General features: G+C 38.0%; 1 protein-coding gene across 1 annotated transcript in view; it reads left to right on the forward strand.

The window, feature by feature from the left end:
• DMGDH (dimethylglycine dehydrogenase) overlaps positions 1–21,386 on the forward strand; it is a 46,777-nt gene that overhangs the window by 16,258 nt on the left and 9,133 nt on the right. The window contains exons 6-14 of the mRNA XM_086771482.1: positions 1,261–1,509; positions 2,713–2,911; positions 7,821–7,990; positions 8,161–8,314; positions 9,210–9,375; positions 11,934–12,064; positions 13,507–13,724; positions 14,599–14,756; positions 15,839–15,898. Of these exons, the coding sequence (XP_086627608.1) occupies positions 1,261–1,509; positions 2,713–2,911; positions 7,821–7,990; positions 8,161–8,314; positions 9,210–9,375; positions 11,934–12,064; positions 13,507–13,724; positions 14,599–14,756; positions 15,839–15,898 (1,505 nt within the window). The remainder of the gene's footprint in view (positions 1–1,260; positions 1,510–2,712; positions 2,912–7,820; positions 7,991–8,160; positions 8,315–9,209; positions 9,376–11,933; positions 12,065–13,506; positions 13,725–14,598; positions 14,757–15,838; positions 15,899–21,386) is intronic.

A 21,386-nucleotide genomic window follows, 5' to 3' on the forward strand; every position in this document is an offset into this window, starting at 1 on the left:
AAACGGGGCTCCCGGGAGCATGAGCAGGAGTATGAGTGGAAGTCCCAGATAAAGCTGTTCAGGATCATTAATGCCTGTTACTGCCCTCAGGGCCCTGAGAGCTAAATTTTGAACAGATTTTGGAGAGTGGAATTGAAGAGAGGGCTAGGAGCGTCTAGGTAAGACATGTAAGCAGCAAAACGAAAGAAAAATTGTATGTTAAGCTGGACATCATGAGTATAAGTTACAGGAGAAAGCACAGCTCTGTAAGGTAGCAAATTTTGCTGGAGGTAGTTTTTCATAAGCAGTTTGGAGTCAGATGGTTACACAGGAACCAGGGTGACCTGCGTTCTTTTCCTAGGTGCACATAGCCTTCTTTTTGGAAGGTCCAGCTACCTCTTTCTCCTCTTCCATTTTGCCTTCTCCCAACCCTCACTCCTAGACTTACCTGGAAGTCCTGCTTCATTGGATTTTCCTCCTTCATTGCCACTTCTGAGATGTCCACTCCTTGATCTAAAGAGTCAGGAGAGTGGGGCTGAGAGATATTCCAGGCTTCTTAGGGCAGCTGCCATCCCAGTCAACTGCATCTCTCAGGTTCCCAGGTCTGTATGTTGCAGCTTCACAGCAAAGGTAAGAACCGTGATGCAGAGCTCAAACTAGTAAGTTTGACAGTTAAGTGGCTTCCACTCCTTGACTTTGACACAGGTACCACACTAAGTGAATGTATCTTACAAGTTGGAAACAGCTAGTTTGGAGGAACCTTAACAGAGAAGAACTGTGTCTTCTCTATGCCTTCTGCTCTATGTGTCATATTATACGTGAAGGGCCTGTATAGGCTTCAGAGGTGGGAAATTGTTGCTTGCTTTTCTTGGTTACACTCCATATCAGAACTTTTAAATGGACAACTATGGGAGAGCATGCTGACTACTCACCGATATGGACATCATAATGAATTGATTGCTACATGGGGTTTGTGGGACTGTTAATTAAACTATCTTCTGAACTTTTAGAAGCCTAATTTATATTTTTCCAATTACATTTATTTTAATATCTGTATACTAGAATAATATATGGTAGTATAATTAGGAACACGGACATGGAATCACAGGAGGAAAATTTTGCTGGATAATATGCAAAATAATTTGAAAATTAAAAGTATGGAAAAAATTACTTCATCACATTCCGTAAAGCGCAGTGCTTCCTGCAAATGTTTTAATGTTATTTTCCATTCACTGAAATTAGTCTTTGAATATTTCTGTTTTGGTTTTTTGTCTTCTCTAGGCTTCTGGGCCCGTGAAATAGGCAAGATGATTGGCCTGCAACATCCTCTTATACCTGTTCATCATCAGTATGTTGTCACATCAACTATCCCTGAAGTGAAAGCCCTAAAAACAGAATTGCCTGTGATTCGTGACTTAGAAGGATCATATTACCTAAGGCAAGAAAGGGATGGTCTTTTATTTGGTCCATATGAAAGTGAGGAAAAGATGAAGCTGCAGGACTCATGGGTAACAAATGGAGTCCCACCAGGTGATTAAGAATATTAAATCTTTAACCTTGATAAGCACTATCACACATGTTAATGTGTATAAATCCCAGCTTGTCATGCTGCCTTACATGATGGAAAATAGAACCGATTTGCAATGTGTGATTGTTATGCGGAAACTTTTTTCCAAATAACAGAACTCTAATGTAACAGTAAATAGACATTAAAATGTAGCAAGAAAAAGCCTATTTGAAATAGGCAGAAAACACCCATCTACAACTTAGTCTTACCCTACTCTCTGAACAAGTGCCCGTGTGTTGTGATTAGATGCAGTCACCAAATCTGTGTTATGTAGTCTTTTGTAACTGAACAGGGGTTTTTCTAAGCTACAATTCTATCCAGCATACTGACAGGGGCTTTGGATTTTTGCTGTTCCCACAAAGATAATGTGGTTGTTAAATAGGAAAACAGATACAGCAAAGAAATGTCTTAGACAAAATGCTGTGCTTGGATGTAAATGCAAGAGAGCTGTAGATTTGTATAGAACTTTTGTACAAAAAATCCCAGCCATGTCATACTGCTGCTTATTGAAAAAACAAGTAAAATTCCTGTGTTGTATCTAGGCTTCAGCTTTCTATTCACTTCTAGATAGAAAGTTATATTAAGTCAATAGTGTTGCTGTTTAAAAAAAAAAACACAACATGTTCCCTAAGGAAGAGCATCAGCCTTGTTGGGGTTTGGATTGCACTGTCACAGCTTCTTGAATTTATTGTCTGCAGTAGTGTCAAGTTCCTCTGCAGAGTGATGTGCAATAATGCTTAGAGCCCAGTCTGAAGGCTGAAATATATCCAGTAATTCACTAAACACCATGGAAATTGCCGACACAGGCAACATCTTTCTTTCCTTCCCCAACTTGTTAGCATATTGAGAAAAACAAGTGGGTCTTGCTACCATGGAAGGAAGTTTCTGTTCCTTCACTTCCTTTCTACTTCATTGTTGAATTTGTGTGACCTTAGGGTTCAACAAATATGTATAAAGGACAATGTAGCTGCAATGACAATAAATTTGATCCTGCAGGTAACTAGGGACTTATGCACACCATTTTTCTCATGTAGGATGGCAAAAGCCTGAACATACTCTCTGATAATTCCATATAACTTTTATATATGTAGATTGCATAATTGTATTTAAAATGTAAGTATTTTCAGTGTAATTAAGTATATAATAAGAGTCAAATATTTGTGCAGGTTTTGGAAAAGAACTTTTTGAGTCTGATTTAGACAGAATAATGGAGCATATTGAGGCTGCTATGGAAATGGTCCCAGTTCTGAAAAATGCTGACATCGTAAACACAATTGCGGGTCCTATCACCTATTCTCCAGACATTCTTCCTATGGTGGGACCACACCAGGGTGTCCGAAATTACTGGGTAGCTATTGGGTTTGGGTGAGTAAATTCTTTGTGACTACTTTTGTCTGTCATATTGTTAAAAATGGCAGTGAGCTCAAGCTTTGCAAATTTTTATGGGTTTGGGGATTGTTTTGCACATATTATAAGTAAAAAGTAATTGGAAATACTCTTAAGTACCACTACCTACATAATATAAGCTCTGTCTTAATTCTTCTTCATAACTCTCACTGTTTTTTTCAGTTTGTTTCCTCCTTTTATTCTGGAGGCCAGTATCTGTGATAGTTTATGAAGCAGCAAGAAATGGATAGTACTTGGTACTGTCTGTGCAGCAAGTTAAAGTCATAGAAGTTTTACAATACACTTTCCAGTGAATTTTACATATTGCTTTGAATTACATTGTGTTCAACAATTGTTTGGCATATGCAGAAACTGATGTCACTGAAGTTGTGGCAAGAATGATTGGTACAGGGATACCTTCTCATATGAGGTGTTAACTTTCAGGTGAAGAATGGAAGGCATACTGGGCAGAACTTAGCATACACTTCCAGCACACTGAGTGACTGTCCACTGTAGGGATATGAACACAGTAGTGGTTCTATTCAAGGTTGAGCTGAGAAATGATGTTGCTGGATGTTGGAGGAATGCAAATGAGGGCAGTGTGACATCAAGAATGGGTGTTTTACTGGTGTCATTTATTCTCTCCTGCCCATTACAGTATTTTCTTTGAATGTAACTTATATCTTATATACTCTGACCCTACCGAAGTCAGTGGTAAAACTCTCACTGACTTATCTTTAATTGTCTTAGTTTGACCGTTGATTCAAGATGGATAGAATGAACTGGATACAATTCCAGGCATATGTTATTGAGCACATTCTGTTTACATTGTTTTTCCAGTTGCCTAACTTGCTATTCAAAGTCCAGCTCAGCTTTTTCCAGTTTTCTTTTAGTCCAAACCAAACAAACCCTTAGATCATAAGATAAGGCAGTACCACTAATGTGCTTTCTGAGGCCCTCAGAATAAAAAGGTTTGGTAGTTTTGCAATGATTCGTTGTGAAAGGTATTCACCTTTGCTGCTTGGATTTTTTAAAAAAAATATTGTTATCTTTTAGTAACATTTGCAGAACTTATAGTTACAAAAGTGGTTTGCCTAGTCCTTGTTCACCAAAAAGACTGTTTAAGTTCATTACTGTGCTGCCAGACTTTGGAGCCTGTTTTCCTTCATTGGTGTCAATAGGAGCAGAATCAAAGTTCCATAGAGAAATAACTGATGACTAGTGTTATATGTTTAAGTTTCTTTAAACAACTTTTTTTTTTCTGGAATTTGATTAATCTCTAAATGTTTATACACAGGTTGAAATTACTTTAGTGTCATTGGATTGCTTTGTCTGCTTTTCAGGGACTTTTGACTCTCTGTTCTACACTTGTGGGTCACGGCAGTGTTTCCACCAGTGTTGTAATTTTTTGTATGCATTAGCAAATTCTTATCTCATAGTCAACTAGCAGGGACATTGTGACAGAGGACTTAGTGCTGTTAGAGGATTTTTATTATCTAAAATTAGCAGCATGCTAGGCATTTTAATGTGCAAAGAAGTTAGTAAGTATAGTTAGCATAGCCTGTACCACTTTTTAATAACAAGGTTGCTCAATGCTTCCCATTTAAGACTATTTTCAGCTACTTATAGCTTTGAAAATCTTAACAAGAATAGGCTAGATTTTTATTCAGAAAAGTTCAAGTCAAAGCAGTGTAACCATTCCAAAGAATGAGATTTTTGAAAGATATGTCGTTTTGCTGTATTAAGGTTTTCGCGGTGAAGTCTTTCTTTTGAAAATCTCTCATTTCCCCACTTCCTGAGAATTAACTTCACATTTGGCAGAAGTGACCTTTCTCCTAAAGATATGCCTTTCTGCCATTCTTCACAAAATCTATCCATGAGGCTCATTCACAAGCCTTTATAAATGTTACAGCTCATGAACACTTAATAGAGACTCGCTAAATCTTGCACTAAGATTCCTGCATTCTATCTAATGTAGTATTCTGCAGCCAAAGACTGAACAGGAGTTTTCCTGCAGAAATGGGATAGAAAAATGGCTAAACCTGGGACAAAGACACTAAAAAAGGGACCATGGTGTGCAAGGACTTAGATTTCCTGGGAAAAATAAGTGGAATGAGTTAAAAATTCAGTGAGAAGCAAGGACAAGTAGGACACAAGAATATGACAAGGACAATGGGAAAGCTAATTTGGCAGGGACTGGAAAGAGAGAAGAAAAAAACAGAGAAGGGCATTTTGTGCTCCTTGAGGAAATTTTTTACAGCTACTTGTAACATCCCATCCCTGCAAAGCACGTGTTTCATTCTTGTGCAGCAGAACTGCAGTGGTATATTAACACAAGTAGCTCCTCATTACCTGAGATAATGAGAGGTTTGGGCAGCCTGCATAATTTAAAATCTCTAATAATGGAGGCCCTCCTAGCAGCATCAAAATAAACTAATTGCACAGAGTCAGTGCTGTAAAGCTCTGCAGAGCGTGGAGACCAGTCAGCCCACCTGCAATGCTGTACCTGTAGTCCACATTGCAGGGCTGTCTTGCCCCCAGAGTTACCTTGCCATCAGCTCGGCAGTCTTCAGCTGAAGTTAAAAAATTTCATTGTATTTGGTCTGTTGTCACTGGCAGTCTCTCTGCTGTGTCACCCACCACAGTGGTCTCTCTGCTGTGTTCCCCTGTGTTTTTGACTGTAGTGGATGGTGCAGGGAGACCTAAGCTGTCAAAGTTTTTCTGGAGCCATTCTTGAAGGCATCTCATCATAGCCATGGTCACAAAACTTACACCCATGAATAGCTAAAAGTTCCCTAATTAAATTGACTCCAGCAATGGCTAGCTCTTCTGTAGTACTTGCAAAGTGGCAGTTTACAAATGCTCATCCTTACTGCATCAACTGCAGCAACACAAGCTTGTGCTGAGAAAAATAAGTGTGTTTGGCAGAATTACTTTACATACTCAATTGTTTGATATTCCTGTTTTATTTAAATAAATAAATTAACTACAGATAAAGCTTCACTGTATCAAAGTAATCTCATTATATTATGAAGTCAGGCATGCTACAGTTAGGAAGTACCAGAACTAAGTTGTCTTAGTCTGTATTTGCAGCCCAGAAAGCCAACAACTTCCTGGCTACATCAAAAGAAGCATGGCCAGCAGGTCGAAGGAGGTGATTCTGCTCCTCTACTCTGCTCTCGTGAGACCCCACCTGGAGTACTGCATCCAGCTCTAGGGCCCCCAACATAAGAAAGACATGGACCTCTTGGAGGGGGTGCAGGGGAGGGCCACAAAGATGATCAGGGAGCTGGAGCACCTCTCTTGTGAGGACAGGCTGAGAGAGTTGGGATTATTCAGCCTGGAGAAGAGAAGGCTCTGGGGAGACCTTATAGCAGTCTTCCAGTACCTAAAGGAGGCCTACAGGAAAGATGGGGAGAGACTGTTCAGTAGGGCCTGTTGTGAAAGGACAAGGGGTAATAATTTCAAGATAGAGGGAGGCAGATTCAGACTAGATACAAGGAAAAAAATTTTTACACTGAGGGTGGTAGAACACTGGCACAGGTTGCCCAGAGAGGTGGTGGATGTCCCATCCCTGGAAACATTCATGGTCAGGTTGGACAGGGCTCTGACCAACCTGATCTGGTTGGAGATGTCCCTGCTCCTTGCAGGGGGGTGGACTAGAAGACCTTTAAAGGCCCCTTCCAACTCTAACTATTCTATGATTCTATAATTCACAGATGTATTGAAATAAAAAGTTTTAAATAATTCAGTATTGATAATTATTTGTCATTAAATGTTTTCATGTAAAATCTGAAGTGCCTGTAATTCAGCATTGCATTTTACTGTTTGATCATATGTAGACTGAGTAGCAACAGACTCATGTTGCAACACAGTGAAGATCCTTGTCCTCAGTCATCCACTTCAAGTACCTTGCAGGAGAACATTTCACACATAGCTTTTTCCCTGTGGATGTCAAGCATTTTGAAAGTTAGAATTATGTGCAAAATTTTTAACTAAGGAAACCTTACATCTATCACTTCATGACTTTTGAACATCTACCTTTGCTATCTTGTGTCAAGAACATCTACCTTTGCTGCATTAGAAACATTTAATGCAGGTTTCTAACAAGAGATCTCCTGTACAGTCTTATCCTTCACACACTCATGTAGAAACAGGACGGGCTTTTGCTGTAGGCTGGTAGCAGAAAATTTCTACATATTTATTTTGTTAGCATAAGCTTTCTGGAACTAGGTTTTCTTGTAGTGGAGAACAGAGAAGGTAAATCAGGTAAGAAAAGGCAGCTTCAGGCTCTGGCACTACTGCAAGCAAGTCTTCTAGTTTCATCTGCAGTTCCTCTACATTCTCTGATTCTTTAAAGCTGCCTCAGTAGTCTTGTCTGCTGACTTTTGCTGCTGTTGCTCTTGTCACTGTAATGTAAATATTCACTGTAGCTGCTAGAATGTCTTAATCTGGTGTTCAAGTCTGAGTCTGGTGTAATCAAATTTGGTTGAAAAAGAAGAGGTATTCTGTGGCTTTGAAGTGTATTTAATGGATATCAGAAGTTTGAGAACTTTCTTTAGCATTAATTACTGAAGAGTTCTAATGTCCATGGAAAAGATTGTTGAATTCTGAACTTTAGAGAAATAAAGAAATTGCTGTAATCTCAAGCACAGCAAATGCTGTGCAATAGCAATGGAGTTTTGCTGCTGAAAATGAGTCAGTAGAAATATCTGTCAATAAAGCATGTAATCTTGGAAAACAAGACAAAATAGAACAAACAAATAAAAAAAATAGAGGGAAAATTTTCAGATACTTTAGGGGGTGTATTAGTAGCATATGCTAGTACTGATTTTCAAAAACAAACAAACAACCACTTGGCACCACAGAACTTTTTCCTGTTTTTAAGGTATGGCATTATACATGCTGGTGGCATAGGAAAGTACCTCAGTGACTGGATCCTTGAGGGGGAACCTCCATTTGACCTGATAGAAGTAGATCCTAACCGGTATGGAAAGTGGACCACCACAGAATACACAGCAGCCAAAGCAAGAGAATCTTATGGCTTTAATAATATTGGTAAGAAGGTATTTTTAAAAATACATTTATATCCTGAAAATGGATTCCAACAAAGCCTGCCTATATATTCCTCTGTTTCTATGTATATATTAATACATATTCTATCTTGGTGATGTACAGAATTCAGTATGCCATAGGTTTTGGGATGTTTTTTTTTTCCCCTCCTCTAGTTGGTTATCCTAAAGAAGAAAGATTTGCTGGGAGACCAACAGAGAGAACCAGTGGGCTGTATGATTTGCTGAAATCAAAATGTTCAATGGGCTTTCATGCAGGATGGGAGCAACCTCATTGGTTCTACAAACCTGGAGATGAGACTGGATACAAGTAAATAAAAGATTACCTTCCTTTCCCCCTGATAAATTGTCATGACAGCAAGGGCCAGCTGAGTTAAATTTAATAAGAAACATACATTTATCATTAATTTCAGGTAAAGGTATCTATTAGTTAGACCTTCCATTATTGTTTTTTTTCTATAGTTTAGAATCCATTTCATTCTGATAATGCAGACATTTCAAAACACAAATCAATGTATCCTGTAACTCTTCTAGAAATGGGCTATCAGGGAGCAGCCTAGCTAAAGGAAAAGACAGAGATCAATTTGTTCATTATAAATTTGTATTTTTCTCCCTTATTAGTATTTGATCAAGCAGCACAGAATAAGGTTTTCAGGAAAAAGCTGATTCCTCTCTATAATTCCCAGGAAATGAAAAACCCAATCCTCCTTTCTTTTTTTTTCCTCTGTGCCTGCCTACCTAGAGTTATCTAGAGTTACCTTGAATCAGGGAGCATCCAGCAAATAAATGTTTTCCACAAGAACACTGGAGTCCCAATCTAAGTGAGGCTTATAAAGGAGTAAAGAGACACACTCTGCTGTTCAGAAATAAAGCCTTTGACACCTTAAACTCAAATAAATGATTCAGCAACAAAGTATGCTGTAAATTTACACGACAGACTACTACTTCTTTTAACATTTGAACAGTTCACAGTTTATTGTACAAAATGGTTGATAAAATATCAACCCATATCTTTCTCTGTTGTTAAAGGATTTTAATAATTAAGCTATCTTAGACCAAGGAAAATATTGGATAAGCTACCTACAATTAGGGAAGTCTATCTCTTTTGAATGATTATTAAACTGAAGAAACTGAAGACTAGGTTTTGCTGAAAAGAGCACAAAATTTCCAAATTGTGTTTTATGTGTATAAATGCTCTGTTTCAGACCCAGTTTTCGGCGCACAAATTGGTTTGACCCTGTGGGTCGTGAGTATAAACAGGTTATGGAAAAAGTCGGTGTGATTGACCTGTCACCATTTGGCAAGTTTAAAATAAAAGGCACAGATTCTGTTAAGCTGCTGGATCATCTATTTGCAAATGTTGTTCCAAAGGTAAATGGGACAGTGATAACTGTTTTAATGGAGGACTTAGACAAACAAGATCTGTTTCAGGAATGGAAAATGAAGCATAATATTATTGCTATATCTTTCAGATATCAAGCACTCAGATTCTTTGGAGAAGTTGCTGTGTCAGGAGATGTATTTCACTCAGTTAAGAGCACAGACAGTTGAGTTTATACCAGATTAGCCCCATGTAGAAGTACCTTCTGGCACAAATCATAGAATCACTGAATCATAGAATGGTTGGGGTTGGAAGGGACTGCTCGAGGTCACCTTGTCCAACTCCATGGTTAAGCAGGTCACCTGAAGCTCATTGCCCAGGACCAAGTCCAGTTGGCTTTTAAATATCTCCAAGGATGGAGACTCCACCAGCTCTCTGGGCAATCTGTTCCTATGCTCAGTTACCTTTACAGTAAAAATATATTTCCTTGAAACACAGAACCTTCTTTGTTTCAAATCTTTGTCTGAAGAAGTCCAAGTGGATCTCACCTGAAATTCTTTTACTAGAAGTCACTCTAGTACTAGAGTGACTTGGCAGCCACCCACCTAAAGCTGCTCTTTACTGTGTCAGCTTCAGGCAGCAGAGAGCAGTTCTCTTGCCTGGCCATAGCTGCATGTTGTATTCTTCCTGGATGCCCAAGGGAACAGTTTTGTTTGTTTGTTTGTTTTTTTAAATGTGACCCATGCTTATTTTCCACCCCCCCTCATACTGGATGTCTTTTACAGCTGGCTGCTTGAAGCAGGCAGGGTTGCAAATATTCAAGATATTCAGCTTTGAGCTCACACCTGTCCCTTCTCCACAAATGTGGCTGCTCTCAGATCCTCAGAATATGATCCTGTTTTAAAAAATGGCATACTGTGATAAACTACCCCAGGTTTCTTTTTCTTGATCCTCAATTTATGGTAGTGCTCCACGAATCCCTTTATCTTCCTGCTTGGTCAACCACTCTCATCGAGTGTTTTTAACTTCAGAGAAAAACCTCCAGCAAGCCAGTTGTTCCTTTCTGAAGTGCTACAGCCATGGGGTTTGCTCATTTCAGTACAGAATTTCATTAACTTTCTGCTGTAGATAATGGGTTTAGCTGCTTCAGACACCAGAGGGAGGAAGCATTGGGAAACAGGAGGCATGCTGAGACTATAGTTATGAAAGTAGATAACATATTCTCAGAAGTCAGAGCCAACTGAATGGGAAGCCACAAGAATGGTGTTCTGTAGGTTTAGGAGAAAGAAGAACCTGAATTGTCATTGGCCATATTTTTTACTGTATTAATTTTGTGGTAGCAATATAGATCAAAAGTTTGTCTTTTTTGTAGCTTGAGGTAGAGACGGGGTAACTGTCATCAGTGGGCATGGATAACACTTGCTGAGTATATTTATGAGGTGGGAGGAAAGCAAGATTAAATAGGGAATTATGAGAACAAAGTGAGTGCTTTCTATGGCATTTAATCAGTGTTGCTAAGGGGAAAAAGAAAGATAGATGGCAAAATAGAACGAACAGTTTATGAGTGCACCTAAAAATCCAGCATTCACAACAGCTGATTATTTAAGCTGTCTGATTTTTTGTACCATTCATGCTTGTCTGCATCATAAAATTATTCACTGAAGTTACTGGACATATAGTTGTGTCACATCTAGGCTGAGTGTGACTACCATCAGATCCTGAAAATTAATTTATGTGCCTGTAATATGTCAGTATCTATATCAATGTAATATGACCTTGCAAAAGAATATTAATATCTGCAATATTTTTCATTTTTCCAGTCATTGTCTGGAATCTGGGCACTGACTGGGTGATTGACAAGGTTCTTGTGAAAGCAGAATGAAATCAGAGAGATTAAATTCTGCTTCTGGAACCAGATCACCACAACAGCTACGGCACATTCATATTTCCATTTATATGGATGATATCTGTATGAACATACATTTTATGGTCTCAGCTAAATAACTGTTATTTGAAAAATTGCCTTTAGAGATCACATTTCTACACAGAACTCAATTCAAATGTACAAAGATGTAGATTCATAGTCAGCAACTACATAAAATATAAAAGCATAGATAAATCAGGACCACTAAAGCATAAGCCAGCTCAGTATTTCTTTCTTTAAAGTAAGGGACAAAGTAATGCTGTCCTGTTGGGGTCTGAAAGCCTTATTCACATGACTGAAAAAGAATACTTTTTTCAATAACATGTAGAATTTTTTATTCTGATGATCAGAGAACAAACTAAAATTGATTGAATGTGCATTGAAAATACATTCTTAAATGTAGCTTAAGAACACCTTGTGTAATACACAATTAACAAATATTTATAAAGGTCTTGATTTATCTCATTTCAAAAATTTCCAATTTTTCTATGAAGAAAAATGTGACATTTCCACTGTAAGGCTTAAGCTTGACCAATTGTGTATCTGTCTGCTCCTATTATAGTATAGCAGAACAAACATAAAACCATTCTTTTAAGTAAAGACATATTTCCATATATTTCATAATGTTTAAGAATTCAAATGTTTTGTTTTGCATTTTTAATAATTGCAAATTTTACCCTGTAGGTGGGTTCTACAAATATAAGCCATATGTTAACACCGAGAGGAAAAGTTTATGCTGAGCTAACAGTCTCTCAGCTGTATCCTGGAGAATTTATGCTTGTAACTGGCTCAGGGTCAGAACTTCATGATCTGAGGTTAGTTTATTTTTGATACAGTAAGTACACAGTGCTATACAGTCACAATAATACAGAAACCTTTCTTACTAAGTGCCAAATTCTTAATTATTACTCAACAAACCTTTTGCTAGGTTCAAGAGAATTCTACTTATTTATTGATTTTAGTTTCTTAGAAACTTGGCTGAGTTGGATCCTGAAGTATAAGCAGTTGCATATGGGATTATCATTGGTGCAAAAAGATGGAGAATTTACTGATAGTTATGTAATATACTTCAATTGAGATAGTTCTTGTTTTGTTGTTGAACCTGTCTGTGTTTGGCACTGTATGATGGAACACAGCATGGTTGTTCCTTTCTAGTGTTTTCTCTTACGCAAAAAAAGAAAATTGGCTTTAAACATGGATGACCCCAGAGGCACTGACCTGGCTAATACAGATGGGTAGTGCAGTCTTCCTGATATTGTGATAATGTCTTCTGCTTTGGGCTCTCAGGTCACAAAGTGAATCAACAGAAAGAAAGGTAGAAGCTGCTGCAGGATGACTTTCATTAAAATACTTTTCATAGATGAGCATTGGAAGTGACATTTCTAGTGCTATAAGTGGCTGTACATACCTACTAAGAAAAAGAGTTTTTCTTATTGGAGTTTTCTGAGAAATCAGTTATGAAGAATGAATTAACAGATAAAAGACTGAAATTTGCTACCCCAACACATGATGAATAATGTACTGTTTAATAACAGTTCCGTGGGAATCAGTAGGACCATTGGCACATTCAGGAACCAAATGGCAGAACCAGACCTAATGCATTTACTTCTACAGAATTTCAGCAGTCCTGTTTGGTACTCCCTTACGCCTGAGATCTTTTAACACTTCTTAACAAAGTAGTACTTTATAAGCTCCTTTCATTTATTTTGTGAGCTTCCTGAAAGACACTACTTAGCTGACATTTTTGATTAAATCAAAACTCAAACCTGAACTTCCTGCCAATACTTTAAACCTTCAGGTTTAAAGGAAGGAACAAGCCTCGTTGTACATTTCGGTTGACAGATGAATTTATTTTGAGATTTCTTATGTTCATTGTGTTTATTGCTTACTCTTTTTAGATATTCACTTTTTATTAACACATTTGGGATCCAAAGGCAAATCTGTGTTCAGTTCTGTGAGATCACTTCTTTCTTTTATCTTGAAAATACCGTTCCACCCATTTAAATTGTTTCCTTTCCTGGCTGTATCCCAGCTGGCTGTGTTCCTATACCAGTATCTCACCAGAAAACATTGTTTAACATCAATGACGGACTTGATTGTCGCATTTAGCACCTACTTCCCTTGGTTTTGAGAAGGTATGGGACTGGGAGCTGCTAGGAAGATGAACGCTTAACAAAACATTACTCATTTTTAATCTTTGTCTAAATCAGTTGTTTTTCATTAAAAAATTAACATCACTGTTGTTTTTTACATGCAGATGGATAGAAGAAGAAGTAACGAGAGGTGGATACAAAGTTGAAATAGAAAATGTGACAGATGAAATGGGAGTACTTGGTGTAGCAGGTCCATATGCCCGACAGATCCTCCAGAAGTTGACTAGTGAGGATCTGAGTGACGGCTCATTTAAGTTTCTCCAGTCTAGACATTTGAAACTTTCCAATATTGCTCTGACTGCTATTAGGATATCATACACAGGTAAGCAACAGAGAAAAAAGACTCTTAAGGAAAGAGGCAATAAATAAAATAATAAGTGTAACTAAAATTATGTTGAAAAGTAAATCTTGTAATATATTCATAAGCAATAGGTTAATCACATTTTGTACATAAATGTGTGAGGAAATGCAGTACGTTGATTTTTCAAATATGATCTGGTCAGGGTTTGTGCTGAGTTTTCCAAGATCTTTTTCTCTAGGATACCTTATAGTGTAAATATTTATTTTACAGAACAAAAGGCCAATTCTGATAACCTCTGTGGTATTTGCTGCAAAACCAACGTCAAGAATTGTTTTTGGATTACCGTATATTAGTGTTTGTCAAGTGCCTTGAAAATGTAATGCTGTAATGCTGAGTATTTGTTTTTCTCAGTTAGTTCTTATTTTTTAATATTTTTATGCCTCTCTACTGCAATTAACTGAATTCAGACCATTCTGAAGCAGCTGAAGTCCTTCTTTCTTTTGTACTAAATATGATACAATATACTCATTTTATGCTTATTTACACTCAGTTACATTTGCTGTTCACTTGCCAAGTCATCATCTGTTTATAATGCCCTTGCTTCATCTCTCATAGTGACTTCGCTACATGACCTTTTCTTATCAGTTATTCTCCCCACTCCCTGATTTCTGTTAACAGTTTAAATCAGAATAATAATACCACTGCTTTAGATCTAGGGCATAAATCATCTGGTGGTTCTTGCAGGGAATTAGACTTTCTATGTGATGGCAGAATTGACTCTAGAATGTGAATTAAGACATACAGCATAGGTCCTTGCTTTTTACCAAGAATAGGACTGTATTAGGATTGTTTCATTGCTGAGCTGATGAAACTGTTAATCTTGTTTATATAACAGGTGAATTGGGCTGGGAGCTCTATCATAGAAAAGAAGATTCTATAGCTCTTTACAATGCAATCATGGAAGCTGGCCAAAAAGAGGGAATTGACAACTTTGGAACGTATGCTCTGAATGCATTAAGGCTGGAAAAGGGTTTCCGAGCCTGGGGGGCAGAGGTCAGAAAATATAACTTCTTTATTATTCTTTCTGTTTTTTTTTTTTTATTTCATTATGACTATGACTATACAGCTTTTAGTCAGAGCTAGCTGAGATAGTGTTTGTTCCAGTTTCTCAGTTTAACATGAAAAGAAAATTTACCTTCAGTAGGAAAAGTTGCTATAATTCTGAACAGTGTCTTTTAAAAAAAAAAAAAAACTGGTATACCCCATTGCACTACTGGCAAAGAGACACTTATTTTGATTCACTGATGTTTTTCCCTTTTCTGTATAACAAAATTATGAGGGTTTTGCTGAGCTCTAGTGTTTTGAAATCAATGGTTTGGCTGATAGATTCTGAGAATGTTTTATTTCTGTAATAGCTATGTCATAAGAGGACAATTATTCTTCCTTCATAATGTATTTGGAACTTTTTCATTTCCCATTAGTTTGTTTCTGCTAAATTTTCTCACTCACAATACAGAACTAGTCAGGGGGCCTAGAGAATTTGGGGAAAATCAGTATAATTTCTGCTTACTTGAAATTTTTCCTAATTCTTTTGGAACAGAAAGGTCTCTGGAAGATGAAATGGTGGGCATTTAGGAGTCCATTTCATTTGCCCAGTGATAATTATTTTCATTCTTGCTTCAAATGCTGCCTAACAAATAATTCCCCCTACAGCTAATGGGAAGGTGGTAAATAAAATTAGCTTTGTGTTTTATTTTCCTCTCCTGCTAAGGCATTCTGCTTGTGTTGCAATTAACGTACATGCCTCAGTTATTCAGTCTTCTGCAGGTTCCATTCTTCTTTGATAAAAGGTGTTATTTCTTACTGAAATGTGCACTTACTTTGCATATTGAAAATTAAATGAATGACTTACATAGCTATACTTTATATTAGACGTAAGAGTCGATATTCTGTTGCAACCACATATAGGAAGCATATAGTCTGTTCATATGGAAGTTGCATATATGCAACATGGAAAACATTGAGCCAGGAGTAAATAGAAGGCTACACGAAATAACTAAATAAATGCCTCTACCCCCAAACCCAAAAGCCGTGATAGTCCATCATGTATGGATGGTAATTTTTTTTTTAAACAGATGAATTGCGACACTAATCCTTTGGAAGCTGGGCTGGAGTACTTTATAAAGCTAAACAAGGTAGGTCTTATTATTTTCAAAGTGTTCTATTATGCCTAAGGTTATTCCTTGAAGTGTTTGAAAAGAAAAACAAGTATCTGTAAAACAGGTTTAGAAAATGAACCAAGCAACTTTTTCACTGTATACAAGAATAATTACTTTATTAAGTACCAATTAGGTTTTTTAAAAAAAAAGTTTCCTATTTTTCCATGTTTCTTGCTAACAAAATTATACATTAGGTCAGGAAGTTGCAAATACTCAATGTCGTCTGCATGAAAAATAACTCTTTGTGATTTATTTTCATAGAGAAATTTGAGTCATGTTCTTTTGTAAATGTGTGCTATCTATATGCAAGCTGAACAAGCCTGTTCATATTGTAAAAACATTTTACTCACTTATTCTTATTAAAAGAGTTGCATGTAGCATGATTTTCCCTCTTATGGCAATTACTCAAAAAAACCCCAGATTTTTCAGAAGTATTTCTGACTGACAACTTGGAAATGAGTCAAATATAAGTTAAATTATATCTTGGTTAAGAAAAAGATAACAATCAGTTGTTCATAGAGTTTTGAAGAGGTCCTCTGTTCATAACTTGTTCTTGCCTACTTTTGGTAGACAAGAATTATGGAGACATATTAAAAGCTAAAAAGGTGGTTTTATCTTTATGAGACAATTTCACTGGCAGTAACAGAGATGAACGCAGGAAGATGCTTTTCCTCTCCACATGTTTAATCTATCTATAGGTGTTAAAGTTCTTCAACCTGTGCAGGATTCATAAAACATTAATTTTTGTCCTAATCTAACATTAGTGTGTGCTCTAGCATGAAATACAAAATCTAAACTTGTTCTTGCTGAGCTATGGAGCTGGAAGGCAAGGTGCTGCCAGGAACGTCAACGGCAGTTCCTACAGGTAGTGGAGTTATAGGTGTCTCCTCTGGGTACTGTAATTTCACCCTAATCAGAGAAAGTGATACATGCAAGGGAAATGCAGAATCTTATGGAACAGGATTCTGTTGTATTAACTCATCACGAACTTCACCATCTTGAGGAAAGCATTAGCAGGATTACAGGAGAGTGCAATGAAAAATGTTACAGTTACTAGTTTTTCTTTTCACTTCCATTTGATACATCTGTTTGCTTTCTTTTTCTTTTTTTCTTTTTCTTTTTTTTTTTTTAGTATAAGCAGGAAAACAGCCATAAGCAGGAAAAACTGTTGCTTGCCAAGATGCCCGTGTGGAATATGTGAAGGCTCTAATGTGCATGACGCACTTCATTCTTTATTGCTCCTCACATTACTCTGCTTGGTTGAAATGCAGGGTTGGAACAGCTCTTTAGAGCAGATATTCACATTGTAGATGTATGGGCATGGAATTAATCTCCAGCATAGATGTGAGATGTCAGCCTAAAACATTTGCCAATTTTGCTGAAGTAATGTGAAAAAGGAAATTATCTATATTTATTTATTGACTCAAATGAGGGCAGTTGTGACTCTATGTTGACATTGTGACTGTATGTTGACACCTGAGCTAACTCAGATATTGGAAGTGGTCTAAACAGTGCAGCATGAAGTGCCATGTGAGATTATTTACTCTGCTTCTTGGCAGCTTGAGGCTGTGAGTCCCAATTCCATGCCTCTGGTTTTGGTGTCCATTTGGTATGGCATAGACCTCAGCATTCCTTAGAGGCCACCGTGACTGAAGATAAGCAAAATGCTCCTATTGTTAAGGAAACTTTCTGTGGAAAATGGCAGACATGATGCAAACTACAAGCAACAGATACTTAAATCTATTTGACATCTTGGTCTGTAGGGTGTACTGACAGGGATGCGCCCCCAACTGGGGAGAGTGCTGATTTCTGTGTAAATTAAAACTTTTCAGTTCCCTACTGGAGTGCTTCTTACCGTGCATCAGGCAGCTGAAATAGCTCACGAAATGGGCAGAAGGACTAGACCATAGGTGAATTTCGAGGTATGCCATGGAAAATGTAAACAGTTTCGAAACAGATTAAAGTCAATGTACAACAAAATACTAGTGAAGGTAACACAATCAAGAAGTATTTTAATTTCCACGAGAGGACATTCAAACATTTGGGGAATAAATATGAAGAGGTGTAAATTCCCAATAAAATCCTGATATTTCTCTGTGTTTACAAAGTTTAGTGTATCCATCATCTTCAGGTACATATGGACCACTAATTTTTTTTTGTGATGAGTAGCAGGAGAAACTCTTAAAAGCCTGAGTTGACAATTTCTTTTTCTACAGTCTATTAAATTATAGCATGATAATAAGTAAATCTGTTTCCTCAGGATTTCTGTTGCAACTTTCATTTTACGAGTAAGGGTGAAGACGTCGTATTGTTCTAGATGGTTTCCTCTAGACTGTGCTTGATACTCCTTTTTTCTTTAAAGTTGGTGTTAGTTGCTTCCTTACACAAATGAGCAGGATGGGCTGTGATTAAACCAAAGCAGAGGGACAGTAATACAATTAATTTCTAATTTAGAGTATACATGGTCTTCATAACTTCACAACAAAATCTGTCTGGTTTGGAGGTGGAATTTTTTTAATACTTGTTGTCTTTCGTTTCTTCAATTGGTCTTACATTAATAAATTAGATCAGTTGTTAGGCAGCCTCATTCACTAATACTTTCATCTCATGAATAAGCACTCTGCTACTAACTATTCAATAGAGTCCTAATAGCCTTTGTAGCAGGAACTTCACAGAATATCTTTAAAGAATAAGAAGTTGCAATTCTTTTTTCTCCACATCACAGAATATTGTTTTAGTTCTGCTGCAGAGTTGAACTTCCTCAGATTCAAGTGGTCAGAGATATCACACATGACCTCTGAATGCTTTCTATTTTTCAAAACCCTGGTTTAAATTTAATGGCTTTTTAAAATATTGCCATAGAAAGAGAGTAGCATTCACCAGGTATTTATTTACTCCAGACCTTTGTTCTATGGCAGAATCAACTACAGCTGTGTTTACCCTGCCATATGTATAAAAATTTAATGTGTGAAATTACAAAGACCTCTCAGTCCTGAAGATCCCACAATCTCCCTGGGCAGTCCTTTCTAATGATTCATTATCCTTACGTTAGAAGAAATTTTCTTGCTACACTTTAAATTCATCTGATTATTATGTTCACTATTGACATACAGAAAAAAATATTTCCTTATTTCAGAAGCTGCTTGTATTTTCAAAACCTGCTAGCATGCACCTTTTTGGTGTTCTGGAGAGGTTGATTATTTTTAGCTACTTCAGTGTTCTTAAAGTAGCTTATTTTTCTCCTGAGCATAATGGACCATAAGTCCTAATAAAATTTGATGTTAGAGTGAAACACCTCCATGTCAATTTGGGTAGCTCACAAAAATGAACTCTTTCAGAAGAGTTTTTCATGTGAACCCAATAGTGCCAATAGTCATTAAGAGCAAACAGCTACAACATCCCCTACTTCGCTGTGGCTTTGTGACCCTTTTTGCTATATCCAAGACTGCCATCTCCTGGGCACTCCCTCTGCAGCAGCTGCCGTTTGGGAAGAGAATGCGGTAGATGATGGAATCCCTTTGGGACTCTGCTCTGCTGCACTCTTCCAGGCCGGGATCTGAGTGCTTAGCTAAGATTTAATGTCTGTTCCACGAGGAGGAAATACCATTATCAGAGCCAGTGTTTCTTTGTTGCAGCCCTGTTTATTTACTGGGGCAGTTTCTTTCTTCTCCATTCCAAGCCATTTTCCAGATTATACAATACACAGAATCTCTCTCCCTTCAGTTTTTCTTAGTTCTACTATACCAGCAGCGTTGGTTTTGTTTTTTTTTTTTATGTTCTTTGTTTTCTTCTCCTTTCCCTGCCTGCTTCTCATTATTTATGTCTTATCTCCATCAACTCTACTCTGACTGTCTGTATTTTTATGTCAAAAATGCCTTTTAGACTACAAGCCCTACCTCATCTTCTGACTTTGGCACTGGATTTCTGAGGTGTCTTTTACTATTGCATCTATTAGACATAGGAGCATTTAATTGCTTCCTTATTCATGATGACTAGAAGTTGTGTCATGCCCAGCAACTTCACACAAATGGGTGTATGACTGTAAATCAGAGATACAGTCCTTGTGTATTGACCTAACCTCCAGCATAACTACACATAAGTTATCTCCTGGGAAATTAGGATGAGCAATTATAAGACTGTGCCTCCATCCTTTTACTCCTGTGGTAGCAGTTTAATATTATAGATTCATGCCTTCCTCTTTCCAGTCAGTTGTTTCCCTCCTGTTCACTCTGCTAGAACTGCCCCTCAGTTGTGTCAGACCAGCTCAGTACCATGGTGTAAACTGATATGTCCTTATTAGAGCACAAAATGATAAATCTTTTTTTAGGGAAAAAGGCTTTTTTTTTTTTTATAATTTCACAGATGTGGTTTAGAGAAAGAACACCAAAAAAGGTTGAACTGGCAAGTTTAATATCTTTCTCAATGGTCTGGATGAGGGGATTGAGTGCACCCTCAGTAAGTTTGCAGATGACACCAAGTTGGGTGAGATTATTGGTCTGCTTGAGGGTAGGAAGGCTCTGCAGAGGGATCTGGACAGGCTCAATCAATAGGCCAAGGCCAATTGTATGAGGTTCTACAAGGCTGAGTGCCGGGTCCTGCAGCTGTGTCACAACAACCCCATGTAAAGCTACAGGCTTGCAGAAGAGTGTCTGGAAAGTTGCTTGGCAGAAAAGGACCTGGGGCTGCTGGTTGACAGCCAGCTGAACATGAGCCAGCAGTGTGCCCAGGTGGCCAACCAGGCCAATAGCATTCTGGCTTATATAAGGAACAGTGTGGTCAGCAGGAGTAGGGGAGTGATCATGTCCCTGTACTTGGCACTGGTGAGGCTGCACCTCAAATACTGTGTTCAGTTTTGGGCCGCTCAGTACAAGAAGGACGTTGAGTTGCTGGAGCACTTCCAGAGAAGGGCAATGAAGCTGGTGAGGAGTCTGAACAAACAAGTCTTATGAGGAGCAGCTGAGGGAACTGGGACTGTTTAGTCTGGAGAAGAGGAGGCTGAGGGGAGCCCTCATTGCTCTCTACAGCTACCTGAAAGGAGGCTGTAGGGAGGTGGGTGTTATCTCATCTCCCAAGTAACTAGTAACAAGATGAGAGGAAATGGCCTCAAGTTGTGGCAGGGGAGCTTTAGGTTGGATATCAGGAAAAATGTCTTCAGCGAAAGGATTGTCAAGCATTGGAACAGGCTGCTCAGGGAAGTGGTTGGGTCACCATCCCTGGAGATATGTAGAAGATGTGTAGATGTGGCGCTTAGGGACATGGTTTAGTGGTGGACTTGACAGTGTTAGGTTAACAGTTGTACTTGATGATCTTAAGGGTCTTTTCCAACCTAAATGACTCTATGATTCTGACTGCAGAGAACATGCCCTCCAAAAAGGGGCACTAGCAGAATTATCAGTCCTGCGTTGGGCCTCCAGGGCTCTGGCCACAAACACTGCTGAGCACTAGGTGAAGGGTGGGGGGAAAG

The sequence above is a fragment of the Chlamydotis macqueenii genome, chromosome Z (assembly GCF_036417535.1).
Source record: "Chlamydotis macqueenii isolate bChlMac1 chromosome Z, bChlMac1.mat, whole genome shotgun sequence".
NCBI classification, from domain to species: domain Eukaryota; kingdom Metazoa; phylum Chordata; class Aves; order Otidiformes; family Otididae; genus Chlamydotis; species Chlamydotis macqueenii.